Source organism: Elgaria multicarinata, chromosome 1 (genome assembly GCF_023053635.1).
Source record: "Elgaria multicarinata webbii isolate HBS135686 ecotype San Diego chromosome 1, rElgMul1.1.pri, whole genome shotgun sequence".
NCBI lineage: Eukaryota > Metazoa > Chordata > Lepidosauria > Squamata > Anguidae > Elgaria > Elgaria multicarinata.
In genome coordinates this window covers 96,154,244-96,172,129 of record NC_086171.1, presented here as the reverse complement: position 1 = coordinate 96,172,129, position 17,886 = coordinate 96,154,244, and the positions used below count along the sequence as shown (strand labels likewise).

The following is a 17,886-nucleotide window of genomic DNA, read 5'->3' as shown; positions in this document are numbered from 1 at the left end:
AGCAAGTCCTCCTCCTTGCTCCAAGGTGCCCTGTGTGACATTTGCAGTGTCATGTTCCTTCCTTTCAAAGAGGCACTTTTATATGAGTGAGTGTGGTGTCCAGACCTCTTTCTGATTCATCTCTGTCTCCTCTGCCTAGGTGTAAATCTCCCTGCACTGACATCAATAAAGCCAAGGTCACTGGCTGGCTTTCTTCCTGTAGACAGCCCTGCCATCCCTTCCAAGCACTGCCTCCAGGCCTGCCATCATACTCCTCAGTTGTTGCCCCCGCAAAACTCATCTGAATGGAAGATGAAATCTGAGGGGGGCGTGGGGGAGAGCAGGACCCCCTGCTATATGCCTACACTCAGACAGCCTCAGGAGCAGCTTATCTCTAGAATCTTGCCTTCATCTTCTCCAGCAGTGCTTTCTCACCAGAAAGTCTCAGGTAAAGCCTGTGATTCTACCAACTTCTGTGCATGAGTTCGTGGATTCTGTGAAGTTGTGCCGCCTTTTAAGCTGTCGTTGATTGTGTAACAAAACAATCAGAGCTCTTTCAGTCATTAATAATACCAGGTACTGGAGCTGGCTATTTTATTCTTGGTTGTGTGATTTCTCATGCCAGGTTACAATGTGAATAATACTAGCTCACAAGCATGCAGTCTGGTCTCCTTCTAAGCCATGACTTTCCCAGAGTGCTAAAATTAGCCCAGCCCTATCCAAATTTAGCCCTGATTCTCCTCTCTCTTCTGTCTGAATCTTTTCTTGCTGGATGGACATAGCTACTAATTTGCTGGAGGAGCATCTATCTGAGATCCAGATTCTCCGCCAGCGTCTAGAGGAGTCCATCTGCACCAATGACTGCCTGAGGGAGCAATTGGAGACACGCTTGGCCTCAATGGCAAAGAACAATGGTAAGAGAAGAGCCATCATTGCACCTCCTCGGGGAGGGGGCCACCATAAATGGCAGCCCAGCCCAGGGTGCTCTATCAACTATCTAGATCTCACATCCACCCCTAGCTGGGGTCAACTGGAAGCAATAAAATGGGCTATGTTGTAAACAGAAGGTTTCCATTTAGAAAGGACCTTTGCTGAATGGGCCCACAAAGGAGTTGACATTACATAAGGCCATTGGCAATGGGGAAGTGTGTTGCTGGATAAAATAGCAGTATATTAGGGTGGATTCCTGCATTGAGCAGGGGGTTGGACTCGATGGCCTTGTAGGTCCCTTCCAACTCTGCTATTCTATGATTCTATGTTTCTATATCAAGTGCTGCGTGATACCCTCATTTCAATCCCAAGGGCTCTAATATGGAAGCACACTGTGTTCGTTTTGTACTCAGATACTCATGCCTAAGTGCAAAAAATCTTGGAAGACATGCTTCTTAGTGTTACTCTCTTAAGCAAAGGCTTCCCTGAGTCCAAACAAGGGATCTCTGAGGCCAAGCCACACATTGGGGGTGCTGCCCCTTCTGTCTCCCATTGGTTAGTTCTGCCTGCTGGTCTGCCAGGTAGCTTCATGGAAATTCCAGGTTTTAATTTTTTCTTTTAATAAATAATTTTATTTCTGGTTATATAAATCAAGTAATAAGTCATTCATTTACATTCAATTCTAATTCCAATTTCTGCCTGGTTGTAGTATTAATTAATCGTTAACTTGATTAATATACCTTATTTAATTTCTCACAATTCTTAGATCTCCCATTTACGGGCCAAGTTTTCTTTCGTACATGTTGGAAAGGGAGCCTCATTTCCTTAAATCTATTCTCTCCATTATCCTATATATGCCTATGGGGGCATTCTCCCATGTTGTGCTATATTTACAAATACAATGAATTTCCACCTTCAAACTTGTCTTCATTTAATTGTCCTCGTGTTATTCATAACTTTTGTGTTATTTCTCTAGAAGAGCAATCTGCCATACCCTCTGGTATCAGTTTTTGATATATAGCCCTTTACAATCTTTCCAGTATTTAGCTATCATCCATCTTTCCTCTAACAATAAATGACCCACTAATTCCTTGCTTAGCAGGTTAATGTATGATCCTGAATATAAATTTAGCAAGACTAAGTGAGATGGAGGAACCCATTGTCCATTATTGAACAAATCTCTTGAAACACTGATATCCAGAAATTATTTACCTTGGGGCAAGTCCACTACATATGTAAATATGTTCCTGTGCCTGAGCACCCCCTCCAGCACTGCAGGGATGCTCCTGGGCTCATCATTGATGGTTTACTTGGTATAAGTTACCATCTGTGAGTCAGTTTTATCATTAATTCCCTATTTTTAAGCAATATTGTTTTGAATGGACACCTGTCCTTCAATGCATTCCAAATATTTTCCTCTGTATGAATTCATTGGTTTTCCACACTGTCTGAAGTGGATCACTTATACATGCTTCCAGAGCTACTAACCATTTATATAAATTAGATGCCAAACCCATTGTTACTCCTATATATTGCACCACCTCTCATTTGAACAACGTCAATTTCCTGGTAGCTCCAGTCTGTATTGCTGGCTGAGAAAGAAAGAAGCGTACTTGTGAGATGGTTAACCACTTTACCCACTCCTAGCCTAATTTTTCTTTCAATTGTTACTGACGGATCAAGCACCCATTTTTAAAGAAATCCATGAGATGATAAAAACCTCTGGATTTCCACTTAGAGCTCCATCACACCAGCAGTTTAATGCACTCTCACCACATCTGGTATTGCAGTGCTGGACTCACATGAAGTTGTCCCTGTGCTGCACCAATTTTGCCTCTTTTCCTCCATTTTGCATATTATTTTGGTGCGGGGAAAGTTTAGATTATTTTCCCCAAGTGAATTTAATGCGCCCTTAAGTCTCCGTGTATTGCTGTCCTCTCAATTTTTCCTTTGTTGGGGGCATGCGCTTTGAATGGAGTCTTGCCTATGAAAAGGAAAGGCTGGGCGGTTCTCCTCCTCCAGCATGCCATGTCGAACAGACTTTTTACTGCTCCAACCCCACCCTCATTGCCTGCAGAAATGGAGCCCAGCCGATGAAATGTTAAATCACTAAATCGCTAGACACAAAGCCAGAGTGGTGGTGGGGTGGGGTGGGGTGAAAGGAGGACCCCAGCAGATCTCTATTTTTATGAACTGGAGACACTCAGCTGTGCATTATCGAATAAAGGAAATCAGAACCTCCACAAATGCAAACAGGTGGAATTTCACTTTGGTGGAGTATCAGGAGAATGGTTTGAGGGGGAAGAGATTAAAAAAAAAATCCTAAAAATCAAGGCATGAACAGATCTGATTCAAGCTTCGCATGGCTAAAGCCCTCCTTAAGAGTTATCACCATGCCAATTCTTCTTTGTGGTCTCTATGTATCACACATATGGGATCCATGCCTGCGCAGAGCTCGTATTGGATACTTCTATAGCTAAAAGAAACCTTTTTTGGGTGGGAACTCTTCCCACATTATTACGCAATTGCTAACGGTTCCTGCCCAAACTTCAGTTTTTCTTCGAACGCCATTGTGGTAACTCGTACAACAGACTTCTCCAGTAATCTCTTTAGAGAAACCTTTATATACATTGTTTTTTATTTTATTTCTCAGTTGTTATTTACAAGGTTATCTGCATCTGAAAAGATTGCAAAGGGTGATTTGCCCTAGGGGCGCATGGCCCTCAAGGCCCCGTTCAGAAAATGTGTAAAATGCAGGGCTAAGCTCCCTCCAACCAACAGCCACTCCCTCTGCCTCATTTGTCTGGGTGAGGGTCATAAGACTGAAACATGCCATCATTACATGGCCTTCACCAAACAGACGCGCAGACATAGAGCAGATCGCCTATGGGCAGCTCTCTGGGAGAAAGCGTTGAAAGCAGCGGACGAGCCTAGACACACTGGCTCCGCTCGCAATACTATGGCTGCCCCTATATGTACTGAGAGGAGAGACACACCCTCCATAAGCAGGCTTCAACCTGATGAACTTAATTTCCCTATTCAGGAAATCTGCATTGGAGACTCGCCTCCTGCAGTCGCAGGGTTGCTAGAGTCATGACCAGTTCTACTAACACCGGGATGGTCTATAACCTTGTCTGCAGCCAAAAAGATTTCTAAAAAGGCTTGGACCATTAAGGAGGACCAGAGGAAGAAAAAGAAGAATTCACGATCCTCCACACTGTCAGCTCCTGCTTCACCTTTAAAGTTTCCGGTATCGAGAAAGTCCCCCTTGGTACTGAGAAAATCTCCCTCGGTACCGAACTTGTCTTTGACAAGTCGAGTTGATTTCCTCAAGTCGATTTCCGAAGGGGAGATCAGAGATTCTACCCCATCGAGATCAGAGACGCAGCCAGTCACACTGCAACAGCAGGTTCAGCCTGAATCATGCCAGCCTCAATGACTTATGCTGGGATCGGCATCTCCAGCTTTCTTGAGAGGCTCGGGACCGATGGACCCACGTGTCCATTTACATTCACCCCATACTGAATGAGACAGAACGTCTCCCTGGTCCAACCCCCCACAACGTCCTTATGGATGAGGCGATTGGGACTATTCCAGACAATACGATCATCTACCTCATGGGGACTATCAGTACTGGTACCGTGCACCGCCTACCGAGTATTTCTTACCACCACCACCTCCACCGGTATCAAGGAGCCTTCCGGCACCAGTACCGATAACTGTATCGGTATATCCATCCCCGGCAAGAACAGTGTACACAGAACACCAATCTCCGACACAGACAGAGCTATCTCACACTCCATCCCAGCAGCAGCAGGCATTGGAGCACCGTACTATTGAATCAGTGTCTCCCAAGGAGGACTACCAGTCAGACTCCCTTTCAGTGTCATCAATAGCCCCTTCAAGACCCTCTCTGGATGGAGCAGTAGGAACATCTGGCCCATCCTCTCCGTCAGAGGATATGGGACGATTCTCTGAGCATGTACTCAGGATGGCGCAATCGTTAGGGTTAGAAACTCAACAACCAGTAGAAAAGGCTAAAGATCCTGTTTATGATGTTCTCACCACGGATTCCAATGCACCTGTGGCCATCCCTTTTTTGCCCATGATGCTAGAAACTGCACAACAGTCCGGGAAGACACCATCCTCGACAGCCCCATCATCCAAGTGGTTGGAATCTATGTACCGAATCCAGGATAAGGGTGCACATTTCTTCCAACATCCCAAACCCAATTCCATCGTAGTTGAATCATCTCAGGGCAAGTCCCAGAGGATCCATTCGGCCCCAGTGGATAAAGAGGGTAGAACACTGGATTTTATGGGCAGATGAATATATTCCTCTACCTCCCTAGGGTTGCGTGTCACAAACTATCAGGCAACTATGGCATGCTACCAACTCTTCTTATGGGAGAAAATTGGCTCCCTATGTAATCTATTCGCCCCCCTTTTTTCACCAACCAACTACAGCTGTTCATACACGAGTGGGAAAACATCACCACCGACGAATGAGTTCTCAGTATCTTCCAGTAAGGATACAAAATTGAGTTCGATACCCTCCCCCCTTTCTCAGGACTCAAAGTGACGGCCTCTTCGGTACCGCTCATAGCGGAGGTAGACTCTCTACTACTCAAAGGAGCTATCCAGAGGGTGCCAGCTTCCTACATAAAGAAGGGATTTTATTTCCGTTACTTTGCCATCCCGAAAAAGGATGGGGGGCTTCGTCCCATCCTTGACCTAAGAGGCGTGAACTGATTCATCACTACCAGAAAGTTCGATGACCACTATAATGTCTATTCTACAATTGCTGGACAAAAACAACTGGTTTGTTGTCATCGATTTGAAAGACGCTTACTTTCACATTTCCATAGAACAGTCAAGCCGAAAGTTTCTGCGGTTTATGATCAGGGACCAACCATTCAAATTCACAGCCCTTCCGTTTGGCCTTGCCACAGCCCTGAGGGTATTTACAAAATGTATGACGGTGGTGTGCGCCCACCTGGGAAAAAGAGGTATTCGCATATTCCTTTACATAGACGATTGGCTCATTGTATCCCACTCATGTACCGAGCTGCAAAAGGAGGTATCCACTACCCTCCACGTACTTCACTGCCTGGGCCTGTGTGTCAACCCAGAGAAGTCCAAGCTTCAACCCAGCCGAAAGATGGATTTTATTGGAGTTACTCTAGACTTGACACAAGGGAGGGCTTTCCTCCCTATTGAAAGAATTCACACGCTGGTCTGATTTACAAAAAATATTGAGCTCCTCGGTACCATACAGGCAAGATCGATACAGAAGCTTCTCGGTCTTATGGCGGCAACCACGGATGTGGTTCAGTTTGCTCGCCTACATATGCGTATTCTACAAAACTGGTTCCTCAAGTCTTTTGACCTATGAAACAACGCCAGGAAAACCATGTTAAATTTACCACGTCAGATCAGAACCTCCCTGAATTGGTGGTTAACCAAACACAACCTCGAGAAGGGTGTTCCATTCATTCAGACTACGCCATCCAGACTCGTAATGACAGATGCATCCCTCACGGGATGAGGAGCGCACTGTGGGCATCTATTGGCACAAGGCCAATGGACTGGTCAACAACTTATGGAGCATATAAACCTACTAGAACTCAGAGCAGTAGAGAAGGCTCTAGGGGCGTTCTCTTCGACAGTTCGTGGGCACCATATTCAACTTGCCATGGACAATACAACTTTAGTTTTTTTTACATAAACAAGCAACAAGCAAGGAGGAACCACATCTCTTCCACTGATTTATCTCACCCTATGTATATAGCATTGGTGCATTCGAAACAGGGTGTTTGTAATGGCAATTCATGTAGCAGGCAAGAACAACACTCTTGGAGACGCTCTCAGCAGAGCACCGTGGACCTCTCATGAGTGGGAGCATGACCCAGGAACACAGCAAGCGATATTCAGTCAGTGGGGCTACCCGACCATCGATCTCTTTGTGACAGAGCTCAATGCCGTGTGCCAGAGGTTCTGCAGCAGAGCGGGCATGGGACAGACCTCCCTAGGCGACGCCTTCACGAGGAAATGGAGCGGAGAATTTTGCTACCTGTTTCCCCCGATCCCGCTGCTCTCCAGGGTGGTGTCCAAGATACGACTCGACAAGACCAACTGCATCCTCATTGCCCCATGGTGGCCTCGACAACAGTGGTTTGCTTACCTCCTTTGGTTATCGAGAGGGCAACACAAATGTCTCCAATCGGTACCATCGCTCCAAACCAGGGAAAATGGCAGGTTGCACCACACTGAAATCAGGATGCTACATCTCACAGCCTGGAGAGTGGTCCACTAAATTCACCAACTCACGTCACTCTCAGCACTGAGCAGCACCAAGACCTATCTGTAGATGTGCAGGCAACAGTAGAGGAGGCTAGCAGACCATCTACTCAACGTTCCTATCAATATAAGTGGAACTGTTTCATTAGGTTCGCCAGGACCAATAGCTTCGAACCAATGCACGCCCCAATCACTAAGATATTGGACTACTTGTCCCACCTACACAAGCAGGGTCTATCGTTTTCCTCTATCAAGGTGCACCTTGTGGCTATATCTGCCTATGCATGGCCAAAACACGATCGATCCATTTTCTCTCTTTCTCTAGTAAAGAAATTCATGAGAGGACTCAGGAATATAACCCCATCGATAAGGAAGTTAGTTCCAACTTGGAGCATCTCTGTGGTTCTTCATGCGCTTACAAGGAAACCTTTTAAACCACTTGCTACAGTGGATCTAAGGTTTCTATCATTGAAAGTAGCTTTTCTTGTAGCAGTGACCTCAGCTAGATGAGCAGGAGAGTTAAGAGCATTACGGATTGACCCTACGTACACTATATTTCATAAAGATAAAGTGGTCCTATGTCCCAATATAACCTTCCAACCCAAGAACTTCAGTTACAGGTAAGCAACCTGACTTTTCATCTTTTTATCTTTAAACATTACGCAGATGTAAGCAATTTGGTTAGCCACAGATGTCAATATCAAAGCAACCCCTCACCCCACTCAGCCTCTTCCAAATATGGAGAGAGACTTACTTCTGAGTAAACATGTATAAACTTTTAATATTGTGGTCACTCAGAAGCTTTTTTAAAAAGTCTAAAACAGCAGACTGGAAGTAAATGTTCTGCAACCCCATGCTTACTTCTGAGGTCTTATTTCTGTTTACTCTGAAGTAAGTCTCTCTCTGTTCAATGGGGTTTACTCAAAGGAAAACATGCATTGGATTTTAGTATGACTTGGATGTAAATGCAGTTGAAATCAATGGAATTTACTCTTGAGTAAGGGAATCAAGCCTGGGAAATAAATGAGCTCCATCGAACACACACATACCCCTCTGATTCTCCACCCCTGTGCAGAATCAGAGAGGTGTGTTAATGGGAAAGAATGACTTGAGGGAGGGAAATTAAAAATTCCTAAAAAATCAAGGCATGAACCGATCTGTTTCAAACTTGGCATGCCTAAAGCCCTACTTAAGAGCTCTCACTGTCCCAAGTTTAATCTCTTTATCTTTAAAATGAGGGTGCTGTAAGCATTTTGGTTAATTTCCATAGGAGCTCCAATGAGTGAGGTGGGAAGGCTGCCACTTGACCACAATGTCCATCAACTACAGGAACCAATGAACTGGATGGGGAAGGATAAGAGGGTGGGTGCAATTATTATTATTATTATTATTATTATTATTATTATTATTATTATTATTAATTTATTTTTATAGCACCATCAATGTACATGGTGCTGTACAGAGTAAAACAGTAAATAGCAAGACCCTGCCGCATAGGCTTACATTCTAATAAAATCATAATAAAACAATAAGGAGGGGAAGAGAATGCAAACAGGCACAGGGTAGGGTAAACAGGCACTGGGGAGGGTAAAACTAACAGTATAAAGTCAGAACAAAATCAAGTTTTAAAAGCTTTAGGACAAAGAAAAGTTTTTAGCTGAGCTTTAAAAGCTGCAGTTGAACTTGTAGTTCTCAAATGTTCTGGAAGAGCGTTCCAGGCATAAGGGGCAGCAGAAGAAAATGGACGAAGCCGAGCAAGGGAAGTAGAGACCCTTGGGCAGGCGAGAAACATGGCATCAGAGGAGCAGAGAGCACGAGCGGGGCAATAGTGTGAGAGGAGAGAGGAGAGATAGGAAGGAGCTAGACAGTGAAAAGCTTTGTAGGTCAACAGAAGAAGTTTATATTGGATTCTGAAGTGAATTGGAAGCCAATGAAGAGATTTCAGAAGTGGAGTTACATGGTCAGAGCGGTGAGCCAAGAAGATGATCTTAGCAGCAGAGTGGTGAACAGAAACCAACGGACTGATGTGAGAAGAAGGAAGGCCAGTGAGAAGAAGGTTGCAGTAGTCCAACCGAGAAATAACCAATGCATGAACAAGAGTCTTGGCAGAAGAGACAGACAAAAATGATCGAATCCTGGCAATATTATACAGGAAAAAACGACAGGATTTAGCTACTGCCTCAATATGAGGAATAAAGGAGAGCGAGGAATCAAATATAAAGCCAAGACTACGAGCTTCCTTGACTGGAGTAAGCGTAACATCATTGACAGTAAGAGAGAATGAGAGATGAGGAGAAGGTTTAGGAGGAAAAACAAGCAATTCAGTCTTTGCCATATTAAGTTTCAAACGACGATGAAGCAACCAAGCTGAGATATCAGAAAGACATGCCGAGATACGATCGTGAACATCAGGAGAAAGATCCAGAGATGAAAGATATAATTGTGTATCATCGGCATACAGATGATATTGGAGGCCATGAGATTGAATAAGATTACCCAAGGGCAACATGTATAAAGAAAACAACAATGGACCAAGCACCGAGCCTTGCGGAACCCCTACTGAAAGGGGAAAAGAAGATGAGCTGCCATTAGCCAACACGCTGAAAGAGCGACCCGCTAGATAGGAGGCAAACCAGTTATAGACAGAGCCACAAAATCCAAGGTCATGAAGGGAATCTAAAAGAAGATCATGATCAACCGTGTCAAAGGCTGCAGTTAGATCAAGGAGAATAAGAACGGAATAATGGCCTTTAGACTTGGCAGTAAGAAGATCATTGGTAATCTTAGTAAGGGCTGTTTCAGTGGAATGCAAAGGACGGAATCCAGATTGAAAAGGATCCAGAGCAGAGTTACTAGAAAGAAAATCAAGACAACGAGAGTAGACCACACGCTCCAGGATCTTTGAAACAAACGGCAACAAAGAGACAGGTCGGTAGTTAGACAGAGATAGCTCATCAAGAGTAGGTTTCTTGAGAATAGGAGAGACTGTAGCATGTTTAAAAGCAGAAGGAAATGAACCCGAGGACAGAGAAAAATTAATAATATGAAGCAAGGAAGGGAGGATAGCAGGGATAAGATTAATAAAAACGTGAGAAGGAATCGGGTAACGAGAACAAGTGGAAGGCTTCGAAGAGCGCAGTATTGTAGACAGTTCATCAGCTGAGACTGAAGGAAACGCAGAGAAATTTGCAGGAGGAACTGACAGATGAGGAACAGGAACTGGAAGAGGAGCAGAGCTGGCCAGATCAGAGCGAATAGTTTGGATTTTAGCATTGAAAAAAGAGGCAAAGTTATTAGCAGACAGAGAGGCAGGGAGAGATGGTGGATTAGGCTTCAGAAGAGAATTGAAGGATGCAAAGAGCCGCTGAGGATGCCTAGCATTTGACTGGATCAACGTTGAGTAATACTGCTGTTTGGCCAATGAAATGGCAGAAGAGAAAGAGGAGAGTACAAATTTGTAATGGACAAAGTCCGCCCAGTCCCTGGTCCTACGCCAAAGGCGTTCAGCTGCCCGGGAACAAGAGCGAAGGTAGCGGAGGAAAGAGGTGAGCCATGGTTGGGGTTGAGAAGGGCGAACTATCCGAGTTGTAGATGGAGCAAGATTATCAAGAGTTGAAGATAAGGAGGAATTAAAGAAGGAGACAGCTGAGTCCAAGGAGACAGCCGAAAAGACAGAAGGAAGAGAGGAGGCTAGAGACTGAGAGAAAGCCTCATAATTGATAGATTGCAAGTCACGACAAGAGCGAGAAGCGGGACGTGAAGGAGGAGGATTATGAGTAATATTGAAAGAAACCAGGTGATGATCTGACAACGGAAAGTGTGAAGTAGAAAAGTCCAAAACAGAGCGATTCTGAGTGAGAACAAGATCCAGACAGTGTCCAAGGGCATGTGTGGGTACATCAGACCAAAGCTTAAGATCATAAGAGGAAGATAATGAGTGAAATCGTAGAGCTGCAGCGTCTTGAGGGTCATCCACATGAATATTGAAGTCACCCAAAATAAGAGTAGGACAGTTATCAGAGAGGAAAAAGGACAGCCACGAATCAAAATCAGAGATAAATTTTGAGGACGACCTGGGGCGATACAGAACTGCAATCCGCAGTCGCAATGGAGCAAAAAGCCTCACTACATGTACCTCAAAGGAGGAAAAACAATGTGAAGGTGGAATGGAAAGAGGCTGGAACTGGCACAAACTAGATAATAAAAGACCCACACCACCACCCCGACCCTCTGGGCGACTAGTGTGAGAGAAAGAGAGTCTTCCAAGAGAGAGGGCAGCAGAGATGGCAGTATCATGGGCAGGAAGCCAGGTTTCAGTAAGAGCAAGGAGGTGGAGAGACCTAGAGATAAACAAGTCCTGAATGACAGGGGCCTTAGAAGCAACAGATCGACAGTTCCACAAGGAACACGAGAAAGGCAGCTGAGAAGAGGGGAGACACCGAATAGGAACTAAGTTAGGAGAGACGAAATTGGAACGAGCCATAAGGAACATAATAACAGTGGTAGAGCAAAGACGTGAAAAGAGAGTTCACCGGTATAGCGACGATTGTGAAAGGGAGGAATGCTTGCTATGCTTATGTAACGGAAGTAAAAAGCACAGAGGCAAACCAGGAGGTGCAGTGGAAATAGGTGTGATGGAACTTTTAGCCATTTCCACTGATGTTAAACTGCCTTCAAAAGATGGATGGTGATCAATTGGAATTAGCAGCAAGAGCTCCGGGTTAATATTTCCACCCTTGATTTCCATACTTACAATGTAGTCAATGTGAACGGATTCTGTACTCACTCTAATAATCAAAATGTATGTTTCCCAAATGGCCACATGCTAATTGAAATTCCCTCACACTTTATTCCTTCCATTTTGACCCACTGTTTAGAGACATCTTCTTCCATCAAAGAAATTATATATTTGAGTTGGTTGGCCTCATAATAGCGTGTTCAGAATTCCCCACCTGCCCTTCTCATATTGCTTATATAAAAGTGATTTACATATCCTTGGGGATATGGTGCAAATATAAATGAATTTAATTGTCTCTGCCAATGTTGTAATTAGCTTTTTGGGATCAAAACTGGCAGTGTTTGAAATAGAAATAAAAGTTTTGGAACTGACATAATTTTAATAGTTACTAAACAATCCATAATGTCTAACTGCTGCTTCTACCACCTCTTTACCTCTAAACTGATAGTCTTCCACACTTTTCTTATAATTTGCTTCCTATAATTCATTTATATTCCTAGTAATTTGGATCCCTAAATACCTAAAACTTACATGACAAAGCCGTATCCCCATCATTTTAGAAAGTTGTTTTTGTGTGAGCGGGGTTAATAAGACACATTATCTCTGATTTACTGTAATTAACCTTCAAACCAGCTACCAGACTAAAATGCAGAGAACAGCTCCAATAGTGCCCAAAAATAGAGTCCACAACAATGTAGGAACAAAACCAGACTATAAAACACACAGTCTTCAATGCCTATCTACTAATCCCCAGAGTATGGGAAACAAACAGAACGAATTTGAACTTTTATTACATGAAGGCAAATACGACTTGATAGGTATAACTGAAACTTGGTGGAATGACTCCCATGACTGGAATATAGCAATTGAAGGATATAACTTGTTAAAAAAGAACAGAAGAAATAGAAAGGGAGGTGGCGTTGCACTATATGTTAAAAATACCTATCCCTGCACAGAAATACAGTCGGATCAGACTGGGAGCCCCATCGAGAGCATCTGGATTAAAATAAATGGGGCAAGAAATAAAAAGAACATGATAATCGGAATCAAGGAGAAGACGAGGATGAAACTTTTGAGAAACAAATTGCCAGTGTTTCAAGGAAGTGTGATGTAGTAGTGATGGGGGACTTCAATTACCCTGATATCTGTTGGGAGACCATTACTGCCAAAAGCGTCCCTTCCAAGAAATTCCTGACATGCGTGGGTGATAACTTTCTCCTACAGAAAGTGAGGGAAGGAACTAGAGGATTGGCAATCCTTGACTTGTTATTGACCAATAGGGACGACTTAGTGGATAAAGTGGCAGTTACAGGAACTCTGGGGGGAAGTGACCACGTCATACTTGAATTCTTGATCATAAAGGAGGCAAAAGCTGAGAATCGCCATACACGTACTCTGGATTTTAGGAAAGCTAATTTTAATAAACTCAGAACCATGATAAGTAAAATCTAGGGATGTGCACGGACCCCCCGCTCCGCTTCACTTGCAGATCCGCGATTTTTGGAGCGGGCCGCTTCGCCCCGCCCCCGCTCCGCCCACTTCCGCTCCGCTCCGCTCGGAGCTCCGGATCCGGATCGGAGCTCCGTTTCCCCCCCCATAGGGTTGCATTGAAAGCTAAAAAATTATACAACTTTTTTCTGTTCAAGTTAGAAACCTCATGTTTGGCACCATGACACCTCATGGATGTATACACACGCACGCCAAGTTTCAAGGCAATCCCATCATCCCCTGATTTTTGGGGAATTTGTGAAAATCGGGCACCCCATTCAGACCCCTTGGGATAGCTCCATCAATTTGCATGTTAGAAACCTCAAACTTGGCACCATGATAGCTTATCCATGTGTCCACATGGATGCCAAGTTCCAAGGCAATCCCATCATCCCCTGATTTTTGGGGAATTTTTGAAAATCGGGCACCCCATTCACACCCCTTTCCATAGCTCCGTCAATTTGCACGTTAGAAACCTCAAACTCGCCACCATGATAGCTTATCCAGGGATACACACGCACGCCCAGACTCAAGGCAGTCCCATCATCCCCTGATTTTTGGGGAATTTATGAAAATCCAACACCCCATTCACACCCCTTTCAATAGCTCCGTCAATTTGCATGTTAAAAAAACCCCTCAAACTCACCACCATGACAGCTTATCCAGGGATACATACACCGCACGCCGAGACTCAAGGCAGTCCCATCATCCCCTGTTTTTTTGCGGGGCTTAAACCTGCAAAATTTGGAACTTCCAAAACTCCAAGTGAGCGCAGGAAGGACTTCTCCCGAGTCAAAGCCAGACACACACAACATCCCTGCGAGGTGGGCAGGGGAGGAGGGAGGGAAGGCAGGCAGGCATGCAGCTGGCAGTAATGCATATAAAATGGAATAAATAAATAAATAAACAAAGGAGGGGTGGAATTAAAAGCAGCAGTGTTGCTGAATAAACAACAAGAAGAACTTTTTTAAAAAGGCTATATCTGTCTTTTACCAGTAATAGGGGAACGTGCCCGGGGGAGAGGAAAGCAGCTGCCAGTTCAGCTCAAGAAAGCCATTGCTTCACCAACAGCTCTGAGAAGTAAACGCTCACTTCAACTCATAATAGGCATTGCTCCACCACTAAGAGAAGTAGAACGCTCACTTCGACTCATGATAGGCATTGCTCCACCGGGTTACTCTCTTTGGAAGGCTCTGATGGCCTTCCAGTACAGGAGAGAGTGGGGGCACGTCCACAATGAGATGCCCTAGGGGAGCTCATCCCCTTGCACCACATCTTTTCAGTTGTTCCCCTAAGTTAGGGTGGGTAGCAGTGCTGTGTTTCTATCTCTTATTATTGGCTTAGTATATGATTTCAGGTTGTGTTTGTGCATTTGGTGGGGCTACTGTGTTAAAAAACACTGGGAAAAGTCCGTTCAGATTAAGAAAGAGAAGTTTCCCAGAATCCCAAGTTACCCGTTTTGCCTATGCCCTCCTCCAACTTTGGGATCATCATGACCGGGAGCTGACTCTGCCCCTCAGCCCTTTGAAAAAGGTATTTTTCCCGCCGATTTTTTAAAAAATTCTAGCACGCGACCCGCACCACGCAGAGAGGTGAGAGTAGTCTCAAAATGACCCCCATCCACGACTCTCTGTGCACAAGAATTTTCAGAATGATAGCTTCAAAAACAACCCAGTTATCCCCAATTCTTTTCCTCAATGCAATCCTATGGGCGAAAACCGCCGTTTGACCCGCGCTGTCCGTTTGTTTACCTGATTTTTAAAAAATTCTAGCACGCGACCTGCACGAAGCAGAGAGGTGAGAGTAGTCTCAAAATGACCCCCATCCACGACTCTCTGAGCACAAGAATTTTCAGAATGATAGCTTCAAAAACAACCCAGTTATCGGCGATTATTTCCCGCAATGCAATCCTATGGGCGAAATGTTTTCAAGATGGCGATCGGAGCGGTCTGCCTGAAAGAGGAGCTCCAAAAAATGGCCGCTTCTCTTCGCCTTGCTTCTAGGGGTCTGCGGTCCGCTTCTACTCCGCCTCTGGGTAAGGCGGAGCAGGCCAATTTGCTACTGCTTCTCCGCTCCTAATCGGAGCGGAGCACATGCCTAGTAAAATCCCATGGCAAGTGAGCCTAATGAGAAAAGAAGTGTAAGATGGGTGGGAGTACTTCAGATCAGATCAAACAAACAAACAAGCAACAGTTTATTGCAGTCAATAGACAATTCCAACAAAATTACATACAAAAGGACTGAGCAAACAATTAGCTATTAAAAAGACGAGTAATCATAGAGGATCTAATAGAAATGGCCAAGTTCAAAAACTTGGCCACTTGCTCAGTGATTGATTTGTCTGAGTTCCAAAGTAAAAGGGATATTAAGAATTCAGTTGGGTGGGAGTACTTAAAAAAGGAAATTTTAAAGGCACAATTACAAACAATTCAAGTACGGAGAAAAGATAGAAGACAACAGAAGAAACCAATGTGGCTCCACAAAAAGCTTAGAGATGACCTGAAAACAAAAAAAGAATACATATAGTAAGTGGAAGGAAGGCCAGGCTACAAAAGAAGAGTACAGACAAGTGGCACAGAAGTGCCGAAATGGCGTCAGGAAGGCTAAAGCCAAGAATGATCTGAGATTAGCCAGGGATGCTAAAAGCAATAAAAAGTCTTTCTTCAGATATGTGAGTAGTAAAAGACAGAGGAAAGAAATGGTGGTTCAACTACTTAATGAGGATGGCAAATTGATAACAGATGACAAAGAAAAGGCTGAAGTGCTCAATTCCTACTTTGCCTCAGTCTTCTCCCAAAAGCGGGTCTATGACCCCCTGGAAAAAGTGAAGCAGAAGTTGAGGGTGCAGGATTACAGTTTGAAATTGATCAACAAATGGTCAATGAACACCTAATTTATTTGAATGAGTTCAAATCTCCAGGGCCCGATGAACTGCATCCTAGAGTAATGAAGGAGCTAGCGGAAGAACTCTCAGAACCTTTATCTATTATCTTTGCAAAATCATGGAAGACGGGGGAGGTGCCAGATCACTGGCGGAGGGCTAATGTCCCTATCTTCAAAAAGGGCAAAAAGAGGAACCTGGGAACTACAGACTAGTCAGTCTGACATCCATCCCTGGGAAAATTCTAGAGCAGATTATAAAGAAGTCAATCTGTAAGCACCTTGAAAACAATGCACTGATTACTAGAAGCCAACATGGATCTGTCAAACTAATTTGATCTCATTTTTTGATCAGGTAACCTCCCTTGTGGACTGTGGGAATGCTGTGGATATATCACAGAATCATAGAATCATAGAATAGCAGAGTTGGAAGGGGCCTATGAGGCCATCGAGTCCAACCCCCTGCTCAATGCAGGAATCCACCCTAAAGCATCCCTGACAGATGGTTGTCCAGCTGCCTCTTGAAGGCCTCTAGATGATCGCACCCAACAGTTTCATGTACATGTTAAACAGCATGGGGGACAAGACTAACCCCTGAAGAACCCCATACTGGAGAATCCACGGGGTCAAGCAATGTTCCCCAAGCACCACCTTCTGGAGGCGACCAGCCAAGTAGGAGCAGAACCACTGCAATGCAGTACCTCCCACTCCTAAGTCAGCCAGTCATCCCAGAAGGATACCATGGTTGATGGTATCAAAAGCCGCTGAGAGATCAAGGAGAATCTGCAGAGTCACACTCCCACTGTCCTTCTCCCAACATAGGTCATCATATAGGGTGACCAAGGCTGTTTCTGTGCCAAAACCAGGCCTGAAACCCGACTGAAATGGATCCAGATAATCAGTGTCATCCAAGAGTGTCTGGAGCTGGCCCGCAACCAGCCGCTCAAGGACCTCGCCCAGGAATGGAACATTTGCCACTGGCCTGTAGTTACTGAGATTTTCCGGGTCCAGGGAAGTTTTCTTCAGGAGTGGTCTCACTACCACCTCTTTCAGATGGCCTGGGACCACTCCCTCTCGCAGAGAGGCATTAATCACTTCCCTGGCCCAGCCGGCTGTTCCATCTCTACTGGCTTTTATTAGCCAAGAGGGGCAAGGATCCAATATGGAGTTGGTCGCATGGACCTGTCCAAGCACCTTGTCAACATCCTCGAGCTGTACTAACTGAAACTCATCCAAGAAAACTCAACAAGGCTGTGCTCTGGACACCTCACTAGATTCACCTGCTATAACACTGGAGTCTAAGTCCTGGCAGATGCTAAAGATTTTATTCTGGAAGTGCCTAGCAAATTCGTTACAGTGGGCCTCAGAAGATTCTGCCATGTCCTTGGGGCCAGCATGTAATAGCCCCCGGACAACTCTAAAAAGCTCTGCTGGGCGGCAGATTGAAGATCTAATAGTGGCAGCAAAGTATTGTATTTTTTTCATCACTCTCAGCCCTGGGGTATACCATGGAGCCGTATGAGCTCTACTCAGGAGAGGGCGCTCAGGAGCAATTGTGTCAACCGCCTGGG

At 44.6% G+C, this 17,886-nt stretch overlaps 1 protein-coding gene across 5 annotated transcripts in view; it reads left to right on the top strand.

The window, feature by feature from the left end:
* Window positions 1-17,886, top strand: part of PDE4DIP (phosphodiesterase 4D interacting protein) — a 282,371-nt gene that overhangs the window by 212,965 nt on the left and 51,520 nt on the right. For 3 of the 5 annotated variants that reach the window (XM_063133164.1, XM_063133156.1, XM_063133139.1), the window contains 2 exons: window positions 140-427; window positions 762-893. The exons of 1 other annotated variant lie outside the window; for it this stretch is intronic. In XM_063133164.1, the coding sequence (XP_062989234.1) occupies window positions 140-427; window positions 762-893 (420 nt within the window). The remainder of the gene's footprint in view (window positions 1-139; window positions 428-761; window positions 894-17,886) is intronic. One more of the 5 variants, XM_063133148.1, reaches the window with a different exon arrangement.